A 12,234-nucleotide genomic window follows, 5' to 3' on the forward strand; every position below is an offset into this window, starting at 1 on the left:
GTGTGTGTATGTATGTATGTATATATAGCTTTTGTATATATATACTGTATACATATAAATACCCACACAAATATGTATATTTATATAAATATATATTTACACGCACATATAAGTATGTGTATGAGTGTATAATTATAAATACACAAATGTATGTATATATTTAGTTTTTTGTTTTGTCTTGTCTCCAAAATTATGTATTTCTTCTTCTTCTTTCTTTCCCTTCCTGCTCCGGTCCGGCTGCGCCAGACAAAATATATCCAAACATTTAATAAATAATATCCCTCACTTCTCTTTTGTAAAGTAAATCTGTACAACAAACATGGGCATCTACATTTACATCAACAATATTATTTGCTTGAGCAGCGTGACACATCAGATTACATTTTTAAAATATTTTTTTGAACTACTGGTCTTATCAATGAAAAGTGTCTCGACTCCCCTGCAGTACCTCCGCGGACCCTCTGTTGAGGACCTCTGCTCTCATCAACGTTAATACAGGCTGCTCAGTAAGATAACAAAAAGGAGAAAATAATTATCTTTAATAGAAAATATCAAATGCTTCTTAGTTACATTTATTTAGTTTTATAAAATAAAAAAAAACATTTGGGATCTTACGTGTTATTTGTACATAAACTACATGCACATATCTTAAACTATAAAATATTAAGTTGAAAAGTCCAGTTTGGAGACTTTTTCGACCTCCATTAATTTATTTTGCAGGACGTTGAAATATTGTTTAATTTTGTTTGCGTAAATAAAGGATGTTTTTCCAAACAAAAGCTGCTGAGCTTTTTCTGTGTAAAAAAATAAAATAAAAAAATGGTATCGTATCCACATCAAGAGGAGCCAGATGAGGTGGCTCGGGCATCTGGTCAGGATGCCACCCGAACGCCTCCCTAGGGAGGTGTTTAGGGCACGTTCAATCGATAGGAGGCCACGGGGAAGACTATGTCTCCCGGCTGGCATGGGAACGCCTCGGGATCCTCTGGGAAGAGCTGGAGCAAGTGGCTGGGGAGAGGGAAGTTTCGGCTTCCCTGCTTAGGCCGCTCCCCCCGTGACCCGACCTCGGATAAGCGGAAGAAGATGGATGGATGGTATGGTAGCAACCTGCGCAACCCATTTACCATTTTACCATTACAGAGCTCCAAACGTCATGTGAACCTCCAATTAGCCCACGTACAGTACACAGAGAGCTTCATGGAATGGGGCCACTGGATGCAGAAACTGTGTGAGGCTGGGCCGCAAGAAAAGATTTCTTAAAAAAATCGAACATGCACCTTTTAATGAATTCACCTTCTTTGAATGGTTTTCCCGCCCTAGCAACATACTTGTCAACTCTCGCGACCCGGAGGAGTCAGGGCTGCATGGGATTCTGGGTATTTGTTCTGTTGTTGATGTTGTGTTATGGTGCGGATTTTCTCCCAAAATGTGTTGTTTGTCATTCTTGTTTGGTGTGGCTTCACAGTGTAGCACATATTTGTAACAGTGTTAAACTTGTTTATACGGCCACCCTCAGTGTGACCTGTATGGCTGTTGCTCAACTATGTCCTTCAGTTGCTTACTGCGTCTACAGAAGCCAAATACAATATGCGGCTTGGCTGACACGCTGCTTGTACAAATTATAGTGGACGCTAAAGGCAGTGCCTCCAGGGTGCCCCTTGAATTTTTGTTGTTAGGGTGAATTTTGGGAGAATGATTACCCCTGGAGGGGCACTGAAAATTGGGAGTCTCCCGGAAAAATCGAGGGTATACAAGTATGACGCTGTAAAGCGCCATTCATATGAAACTCGCGGGCCGCACCAACGGTAAATATTCTTATTAAGGTGCGCAGGCCGCGTGTTTGAGACCCCTGATCTAAGCCATACATCACCAGGTCCAATGCCAAAGCACGTCGCCATCGGACTCTAGAGCAATGGAGACGCCTTCTCTGGAGTGACGAATCACGCTTTCCCATCTGGCAACCTGATGGACGAGTCTGGCCTTGGAGGTTGCCAGGAGAACGCTAAATTTTGGACTGCATTGTGGTGAGTGTGAAATTTGGTGGAGGAGGAATTATGGTGTGGGGTGGTTTTTCAGGACTTGGCAATATAGTGTATATCTGTGACTTACAGGTGCAGCTAATATATGAAAACCTCTTTTTTTTTTCTTCTAAAATTCAGTGGCTACCAAAATTTAGTCCGCCAAATCACAATAATAGTTATTTAACGTATTTGCATTTGTGTTTATTTATCTGCCTCACCTGCCAAGTCTGCCCACACGTCCCTGCAGGGGACAAAAAAAAAAGGACTATCCACATTCACAGCAAGCGGGAAGTGAGACCGGACGCTTTGCGAGCCCCAACACCCCCCCCCCTCCCCAAAAAAATTCCCAAATCCGATACTTCCGTGGCAGCTGGCGTCGTCTCGTCACAGTCGTCACGGATACAGTGAAACGTTTTCAGAACGGCTCCTCCCTGGTAGAAACAAGGTTCGGATTCGGACGAAGCGTACTGACAGAGATCCCGATGTTTTGCCGCTAGCCCTTTTGAAGACACGCTCGCCTTTTGGAACGAGCCTCACCTTTTCTCGCGTTGTATTTGGTGAAGTATTTACAATCCAGGTGGATGAGGTTGGCTACAAAGTAACTGGAAAAAAAAAAAAAATTGGCTCTTGCAGGCGTCTTCCATGGTTTTTTTGATTTCTGGGTTAGGATGTCCGTCGCATGCTCGCAACTTTTCTTGTCGTTTATAGTGGCTTTGAATACTTGAAGGTGGCCGGTGCAGCTTCACAAAAGTAGGGAGTGGATTGTTCCATGTTGTTGTCGTTGTGCAGTTAGTGAGGTCTCCATGCAGGTGTGTGCGTGCGGGTGTTTTTTTTACTTGATGATCTGAGGACAGTCGCTCCAGGCTTTGGCCTTTCGCTTGGCCAAGGCCAGCCAGGCCGGCTCTGTGGACACCTGCGGCGAGTCCATGGAGGGGAAGCGCTTGGACACGTCTTTGACAGCGGGCGGCGACGGCGTGGCGTCTGCGATTTCGACTAATCGCGGGGTGGGGGGGGAAAAAAAAGAAAAAGTTAGTCACGTGTGCAAAGAAAAAAAAAACCCTGGTAGGAAGACTGGGACTGTGTCGCAGTTCAGTGGTAACTCAAGTTTCCGTCGTTCGCGAAAGGTCACAACGAAGAATTGTAAGAAAAACTAAAGCATTTAAAATAGCCACATAGCAAAAAAATACATATATATATATATATGTATATATGTATGTGTGGGAAAAATCACAAGACTACTTCATCTCTACAGAACTGTTTCATGAGGGGTTCCCTCGATCGTCGTCAGGAGACGACCGAGGGAACCCCTCATGAAACAGTTCTGTAGAGATGAAGTAGTCTTGTGATTTTTCCCACACATACATATACAGTATATATGTCTTAATTGGATTATCCAGAGAATAGTGCTCGATACCGTGGTAAAGCGCAATATGTATGTGTGGGAAAAATCACAAGACTACTTCATCTCTACAGAACTGTTTCATGAGGGGTTCCCTCAATCGTCAGGAGATTTGAGGGAACCCCTCATGAAATAGTTTTGTAGAGCTGATGTAGTCTTGTGATTTTTCCCACGCATACATATACAGTATATATGTCTTAATTGGATTATCCAGAGAATAGTGCTCGATACCGTGGTAGAGCGCGATACATGTATGTGTGGGAAAAATCACAAGACTACTTCATCTCTACAGAACTGTTTCATGAGGGGGTTCCCTCAATCGTCATCAGGAGACGATTGAGGGAATCCCTCATGAAACAGTTCTGTAGAGATGAAGTAGTCTTGTGATGTTTATATATATATATATATATATACATGTATATATATATATGTATATATATATATATATATATATGTGTATATATGTATATGTATATATATACATATATATATATGTATATGTATATATATACATATATATATGTATATATGTATATGTATATATATATATGTATATATATATATATGTATATATGCATATATATATATATGTATATATATGTATATGTATATATATGTATATGTATATATATATATATATGTATATGTATATATATATATATATATGTATATATATATATATATATATATATATATATATACACACATGCTACTACATGCTGAGTCAGCAGGTTTTGCTTCCAGATACTGTAATGTCCTCCTAAATCGATTGATGTCACGCAACAAAAATTAAGACACAGCTGATATTTAGCCTACCAGTGACCGAGCTGGGTAGAGTGTTGGCTTTTTTCAGCTGTTCCCGGCGCTCAAATCGTCCCAGGAGGCTGTCGGGTCTCTTGGACTCTTCCGGCGTCTGCGCTTTAGACCCTGGACTGCCGCTACCGCTTCCTTTGCTGTCCGTGGGGCTCGATAAGACCGCCTGCTCACAATGTAAGAAGAATGACGACTGGTGGAGGACAACGGGATTCTTTCGGCGACCAACTCACGCTCTCTCTGGATTGTTTTTCAGCCAACTTGGCTTCCCGTTGGCTGCGGCGCTCGTCACGGTTCTGCTGCTGCTCCCTGAAGCCCTTCTGCTTCTGCAGCGCCAGAGTGATCCACAAGGGACCCGCTTCCTTCTCTTGCAGTTTGGCGCTATCAAGCGAATGCCTGCTCTGTAGTGACGGCTTGTCTGCAGGACCACAGAGACAGAGTGATAGCTAAGACTTTGTGATTGGTGACAATGCACCTTTAGAATGAACCCTACTGTAAAATGTTTGGTTACTGTAAAATGTTTGGTCCCTACATTTTGACAAAGTGATTCTGACCTCTCTTGATGAGTTCTGTTTTCCTGTCCGTCTTTTCCCTCCAAGGAATGTTGATGGAAGGAAAGAAGGATCTCTTCTCCTTTGGCTCCTCCTCTCCTTGCATCTGGCTTTGGCCGCTCCGCTGCAACTGGGCCACCGCTGACGTCTGATTCTGGTTGGCCAATTCCACCCCAGCGGCGCTGAGTGCCACTTTAGGTAACGGCGACGGAGGTGGCGTCGGAACTCCGTCAGTAGGTTTTGGCGACGTGGGGAGTCTCCGGTAGAGCGACTGCTTGGAGGGTACACCGTCATCTTCACAGTGTGGTGTCGGGCCTGGGGTCTTTCCCGACCCGGCCCGAGGCATGACAGGGGAGGCTGATGCAAGCAAGTATTTCCCCAAACCGCCTTCTGTCTGAGGTGAGGCTGGACTAGTCTTGTCAGAGAAGACAGGAGAGGCATCAGAGTCCGGCTCCATGGGGGTCAGAGGTGAAGGGACGCCATCAAAACTGTCTCCTGCACTGTAGCGCTTCTTCCTTTTCTCCATGGACTGTTCGCTGTGGAATCGAAGTGAGTAGTTAGTCCTCCTTAGTTTTATGCCAAACGGTGAAGGTTTGTCCTCGCTGTCCAGACTCTGCCCATCGTCCTCCATTCGGCTTTCAGACTCCGCTGACACACTACCATCCCTACCCCTGGATTCCAGACACTCAGGTTTTGTCCCTGGACTGGGAACAAGGAAGGAGGGGAGGTCTTTGGCAAACACACATTCTTCAGACCCTCTTTCTGAGATGCGTACAGTCTTACTCATCCTGTTCTGAGGTTTACGGCTTGTGGCCGGAGAGTCTGAAGCAGACGCGTCAGACGACATCGGCTCCTCTCCTGTGACTTTATCATCGGCACTGAAACACTCAGAGCTCCTGTTGGAATCTCCAAACTTCTTCTTTGCTGGGGTAATGGAGAACTTGGCGCTGGCAGACATGGTCTTTCTCAGGTGCGTGTGGGCGAACTCGTGCTCATCCTCGTGGCTGACTTCATGTTGGTTCCTGCTGGGTTCCGGGTACTCTTCGCACTTGTCCTCCTCCACTCCCTTGAATATTTTGGATCTGATGGTTGCCCACTCCGCCAGGACGCCAGCCCCTGACAGGTCTGTAAACAATGTGGACTCGGTGAGGGATTTCGTTTTGCCTGACTTGCGTTCTGGTGACATCTTGCTTTTGGTGGGTGGCGGTGTTCCTTGGGCCTTTCTGTCCTCGCCGAGACCCAGTAGGGATTTGCAGGCGGTGTCCTTGATCTGGTCCAGATTGACAGCCGTCCCACATAGTTGCGCCCCCGTCACAAGAATGGCGGTGTGGGGGACATATGGAGAACTTTGCCGGATGGGCGAGTCTAGTGCAATAGAGGTCTTACTGCCTTCATTTAGATCACCTCCAGTCCCAACATGGGTGCTGGCGGCTGAAGTGACAGGCGTTAAGTTGACCTTTTGGAAAAGGATTTCTTTTTCTCCAGAGGAAACCTGGAAAGAGAAAGGCCTCTGTCGCTCCTCCATCTCTCTCCAGCGAAGCTCCTCGGCTCTCCTCTTCTTCTCCTGAGGATCGGAGAACCCATCAAAGTCTTCCTCTGCCATCCTCTTCTGCTCCTCTTTTTGTTTTTCTTCAATGTCCCGTAACCGTTTCTTCTCAGCCTCTTTCTTTTTCTTCATCTTTTCTTTTTCGTCCCTCAGCTTCTCCAAACGAACCCGCTCAACCTCCATCTCTTTCTGCCTTCTCGCCTCCTCTTCTTCCTGCCGCCTCTTCCTCTCCTCTTCCTCCTTCCATCTTTTCTCATCCTGCAGTCTCCTCACCTCCTCCTCCTCTCGCTGCCTGCGCTCTTCTTCCTTTCTCATCCTTCTCTCCTCTTCCTCTCTCCTCCTCTGAGACTCCTCCTGAAGCCTCCTCAGTTCTTCCTCCTCTTGCTGCCTGCGCTCTTCTTCCTTTCTCATCCTTCTCTCCTCTTCCTCTCTCCTTCTCTGAGCCTCCTCCTGAAGCCTCTTCAGTTCTTCCTCCTCCTGCTGCTGATGTTTTCGACGCCTTTCCTCCTCGAGCCTCAGCTGCTCTGCTCTCTTCCTCCTCTCTTCGTCCTCTAGCTCTCTCCTCCTCTTTGCCTGCAGTCTTTCTTCATCCATCACTTTGTGTTTCTTCAGGATTTCGATGGATTCTTCCACAGACGATCTACGTTGATGATCTGCTGAGACACCTGCTGCTTCCAGTTCCTCCTCTACCAAGCCAGGAATGGACTCATCTTGGAGATCCTATAGATGTGGAGGTGTCATTAGAAAGGTTTACCACTACGAGTAAATACACGGCATAAAAAAATATCCTTCTTACTTGTGTAAAGCGTCTGTGCTTGCGTGAAACCCTCTGATTCTTGGGTTTGACAGACAGCCTATGCTTGGCCGCAGTGTTGTCCAGGAGAGGAACTGAATGTGGAACAGCGTCAAGGTTGACGGACTCTATCGTGCCACTGGGCGGGAGAACTCTTTTGGACCTGGGGGACTTGACTGGGGTACTGTGTTGTCTTGCTGGAGGAGTCACCTGCTTTTTGAAGCCAGAGAAAATAACTACATTCACCCCAAAATTAACTCAAATGCAGTGTGATCAGTAAAATGAAAATTACCTACCATTGGCTCTGCTTTGGCCGGTTCAGTCTCTACTTGCGCCATCACCCTCAGGGGGCTGCGAGGTACCTCTTCCTCCTCATCTGAACTTCCTTCATCCCCCTCACTTCTTCTCAGAGAGGGGGGCTTCTGGCCAAATTTTATAGTCTGCGCAATCTGCTTCTAAGCAATGACAACAAGGTAAAATGTTGAGTATAGACTAAAGTTGAACAAAGCATTGCATTATTTCAGGCGTGACTACAAGTCTGCCTCATAATGCTGCTTTTTCACTGCATACTACTAGCTCAGCTCAGTCTTACATTTGAGCTGCGCCTATTTGGGGTTCAGATCTGCATTTTCACATATTTATTTTCTCTGCTTTACACTATTTGTAATATTTAATCCGTCTTAAACTGCTCAGTGGATTTGTGGTTAGACTGTCCGCCCTGAGATTGGAGGGTTGTGTGTTCAAACCCTGGCCGAGTCATACCAAAGACTATAAAAATGGGACCCATTTCCTCCCTGCTTGGTATCAAGGGTTGGAAGTGGGGGTTAACTGACCAAATGATTCCCGAGCGCAGCCACCACTGCTGCTCACTGCTCCCCTCACCTCCCAAGGGGTGAACATGGGGATGGGCCAAATGCAGAGAATAATTTCACCACACCTAGTGTGGGTTTGACTATTGTTGGGACTTTAACTTTAAAGGTATGTGATTAGATGGCGCAAGGGGCACAGAGGCTAACTCTGTTTGCTAGCTCTCGGTAGCTCTTTAAGTGGGTGCAAAGCACTTAACGTGCGGTTGCACATCCTTGCTCATGAATTGATTAACATGCACCCCGACTTAAACAAGTTTAAAAACATATCCGGGTGTTACCATATAGTAGTCAATTGTACGGAATATGTACTGTACTGTACTGTGCAATCTACTACTTAAAAAATACAACTTTTGACAGTGCTCTGCCAGCGAGAAAGCTTTTCTTTAAAATATATATGTTGCCACCTTTTAATCTTGCTAAGGATTTTTCCGCAGGTTCAGCTAGAGATTCTTAGCTGACTTTAAGCGCCCTCTGAATTGGCTGCCGCTACTTCAGCCAGTACAGGTGCAAGCAATCAGCTGCTTCTGTTGTGGCTGGCAGCAGATGGCGGCAGACTGATGCTGGAGCGATGCACTTTCATTGTAAATTATCCACTCATCGGTTACAATGACGAAACAGTAAGATGCAAACGGACTGTTTAGTTTGTTTTAGAAGACGTTTCGCCTCTCATCCGAGTCGGTTTCATCATTTCGTGCTCATACACTGAGATTGGTCGGATCTAGTCTAGTGCCAAAACCCGTTGGCTTTGACAGTAGAATTGCTCGTTTGCATCAACGATAAGGCGAAACCATCCTCGCCCAGGCACACTGTCCTGGTTTCGAAGTGTAAATATTTGGGGTTTTGGCACCAGTCGCGAGACTTGATCTGACCAATCTAAGTCTATGAGAACAAACTGATGAAACCTACTTTGGTGAAATGCGAAACGTCTTCTAAGACAAACCAAACAGTCCAGTTGTGATTGGTTGAATGCCCTGAGAATAGAATGTCCTGTATGAATGAGAACATTCATAGACAGTAAGATGCAAAGACTTAAGTCAACATGACCATTATCTTTGAAGTAGTTAAAAGTTCCGTGCAGCGCTCACAAAGGCGCACCCCGAATTCCATTGTAAAAATGTGTGTTTCTACATTTGTTGTTTGTACTATTTTATTTTATACTTGAATCTACCATATTCACATTGGTTAAGTTTGTCGTTATGTTACCTTGATATCGGCTAGGGTTTCAAAAAAGTATGTTGTTCCTACGTTATATTTGAGTTGTAGAATATTTGTTGGCAAATTACCAAAATTCGAAGGTCAAATCAACGTCAGAACACAACACTGATTAAATGTTCTCAAAAAGTATGTTGTTCCTAAGTTATATTTGAGTTGTAGAATATTGGTTGGGAAATGACCAAAAATTCAATGGTCAGATCAACGTCAGAACCCAACATTGATGATACGTTCTCAAAAAGCATGTTGTTCCAACGCTGTACTTGAGGTGTAGAATATCGGTTGGGAAATGCCCAACATTCAAAGGTCAAATCAACGTCAGAACCCAACACTGATTAAACGTTCTCAAAAAGTATGTTTTTCCTACGTTACATTTGAGTTGTAGAATATTGGTTGGGAAATGACCAACATTCAATGGTCAAATCAACGTCAGAACCCAACATTGATTAAACGTTCTCAAAAAGTGTGTTGTTTCAACTTTGTTTTTGTGTTGTAGAATATTGGTTGGGAAATGACTTACATTCAATGGTCAAATCAATGTCAGAACCCAACATTGAATAAACGTTGTCAAAAAGCACGTTGTTCCAACGTTACATTTGAGTTGTAGAATATTGGTTGGGAAATGACCAACATTCAACGGTCAAATCAACGTCAGAACCCAACATTGATGAAACGTCAAAAAGTTTGTTTATTCAATGTTGTTGTTGTGTTGTAGAATATTGGTTGGGAAATGACCAAAAATCCAAGGTCAAATCAACGTCAGAACCCAACATTGATTGAATGTTGTCAAAAAGCATGTTGTTTCAATGTTGTTTTTGTGTTGTAGAAAATTGGTTGGGAAAGGACCAAAAATTCAAGGTCAAATCAATGTCAGAACCCAACATTGATTAAACGTTCTGAAAAAGTATGTTGTTCCTACGTTATATTTGAGTTGTAGAATATTGGTTGGGAAATGACCAAAATTCGAAGGTCAAATCAACGTCAGAACCCAACACTGATTCAATTTTCTCAAAAAGTATGTTTTTCCTAAGTTATATTTGAGTTGTAGAATACTGGTTGGGAAATGACCAAAAATTCAATGATCAGATGAACATCAGAACCCAACATTGATGAAACGTTCTCAAAAAGCATGTTCATCCAACGCTGTACTTGAGTTGTAGAATATTGGTTGGGAAATACCCAACATTCAAAGGTCAAATCAACGTCAGAACCCAACACTGGTTAAATGTTTTCAAAAAGTATGTTGTGTCAAGGCACTGGGGCTTCACGGTGGCAGAGGGGTTAGTGCGTCTGCCTCACAATACGAAGGTCCTGCAATCCTGGGTTCAAATCCAGGCTCGTGATCTTTCTGTGTGGAGTTTGCATGTCCTCCCCGTAAATGCGTGGGTTCCCTCCGGGTACTCCGGCTTCCTCCCACTTCTAAAGACATGCACCTGGGGATAGGTTGATTGGCAACACTAAATTGGCCCTTGTGTGTGAATGTGAGTGTGAATGTTGTCTGTCTATCTGTGTTGGCCCTGCGATGAGGTGGCGACTTGTCCAGGGTGTACCCTGCCTTCCGCCCGATTGTAGCTGAGATAGGCGCCAGCGCCCCCCGCGACCCCAAAGGGGAATAAGCGGTAGAAAATGGATGGATGGATGGATGTTGTGTCAAGGTTGTTTTTGTGTTGTAGAATATTGTTTGGGAAACGACCAAGATTCAAAGGTCAAATCAATGTCGGAACCCAACATTGATTAAACGTTGTCAAAAAGCACGTTGTTCCAGCGTTACATTTGAGTTGTAGAACACTGTTTGGGAAAATAACAAAATTCAATGTTCAAATCAACGTCAATACCAAACATTGATTGAATATTGTCAAAAAGCACATTGTTCCAATGTTTTAGGATAGAACTTTATTGTCATTGCATAAGTACAACAAAAATATGTCAAAAAGCATGTTGTTTCAACATTGTTTTTGTGATGTAGAATATTGGTTGGGAAATGACCACAATTCAATGGTCAAATCAACGTCAGAACACAACACTGATTAAATGTTCTCAAAAATTATGTTGTTCTTAAGTTATATTTGAGTTGTAGAATACTGGTTGGGAAATGACCAACAATTCAATGATCAGATCAACGTCAGAACCCAACATTGATGAAACGTTCTCAAAAAGCATGTTGTTCCAACGCTGTACTTGAGTTGTAGAATATTGGTTGGGAAATGTCCAACATTCAAAGGTCAAATCAACGTCAGAATCCAACACTGATTAAATGTTTTAAAAAAGTATGTTGGATCAACGTTGTTTTTGTGTTGTAAAATATTGTTTGGGAAACGACCAAGATTCGAAGGTCAAATCAATGTCGGAACCCAACATTGATTAAAGGTTGTCAAAAAGCACGTTGTTCCAGCGTTATATTTGAGTTGTGGAATATTGGTTGGGAAAATACCAAAATCCCAAGGTCAAATCAACGTCAGAACCCAAGATTGATAAAACGTTCTCAAGAAGTATGTTGTTCCAACGTTGTTTTTGTGTTGTAGAATATTGGTTGGGAAAATACCAAAATTCAATGTTCAAATCAACGTCAGAACCCAACATTGATTGAATGTTGTCAAAAAGCACATTGTTCCAATGTTTTAGGATAGAACTTTATTGTCATTGCATAAGTACAACAAAAATATGTCAAAAAGCATGTTGTTTCAACATTGTTTTTGTGATGTAGAATATTGGTTGGGAAATGACCAAAATTCAAAGGTCAAATCAACGTCAGAACCCAACATTGAGTAAATGTTCTCAAAAAGTATGTTGTTTCAACGTTGTATTTGAGTTGTAGAATATTGGTTGGGAAAATACCAAAATCCCAAGGTCAAATCAACGTCAGAACCCAAGATTGATAAAACGTTCTCAAGAAGTATCTTGTTTCAACGTTGTTTTTGTGTTGTAGAATATTGTTTGGGAAATGACCAAAATTCAATGGTCAAATCAACGTCAGAACCCAACATTGATGAAACGTTATAAAAAAGGATGTTGTTTTAACATTGTATTTGT

General features: G+C 43.2%; 1 protein-coding gene across 5 annotated transcripts in view; it reads right to left on the reverse strand.

The window, feature by feature from the left end:
* Nucleotides 1-12,234, reverse strand: part of cracd (capping protein inhibiting regulator of actin dynamics) — a 65,685-nt gene that overhangs the window by 112 nt on the left and 53,339 nt on the right. For all 5 annotated transcript variants that reach the window (XM_061888116.1, XM_061888115.1, XM_061888118.1 and 2 more), the window contains 6 exons: nucleotides 7,420-7,578; nucleotides 7,127-7,336; nucleotides 4,788-7,050; nucleotides 4,467-4,651; nucleotides 4,237-4,399; nucleotides 1-3,014 (listed from right to left, as the gene is read on the reverse strand). The exon at nucleotides 1-3,014 is cut by the window's left edge and continues 112 nt beyond it. In XM_061888116.1, coding sequence (XP_061744100.1) covers nucleotides 2,854-3,014; nucleotides 4,237-4,399; nucleotides 4,467-4,651; nucleotides 4,788-7,050; nucleotides 7,127-7,336; nucleotides 7,420-7,578 — 3,141 coding nt within the window. In that variant the 3' untranslated portion in view covers nucleotides 1-2,853. The remainder of the gene's footprint in view (nucleotides 3,015-4,236; nucleotides 4,400-4,466; nucleotides 4,652-4,787; nucleotides 7,051-7,126; nucleotides 7,337-7,419; nucleotides 7,579-12,234) is intronic.

The sequence above is a fragment of the Nerophis ophidion genome, linkage group LG26 (genome assembly GCF_033978795.1).
Source record: "Nerophis ophidion isolate RoL-2023_Sa linkage group LG26, RoL_Noph_v1.0, whole genome shotgun sequence".
Lineage (NCBI taxonomy): Eukaryota > Metazoa > Chordata > Actinopteri > Syngnathiformes > Syngnathidae > Nerophis > Nerophis ophidion.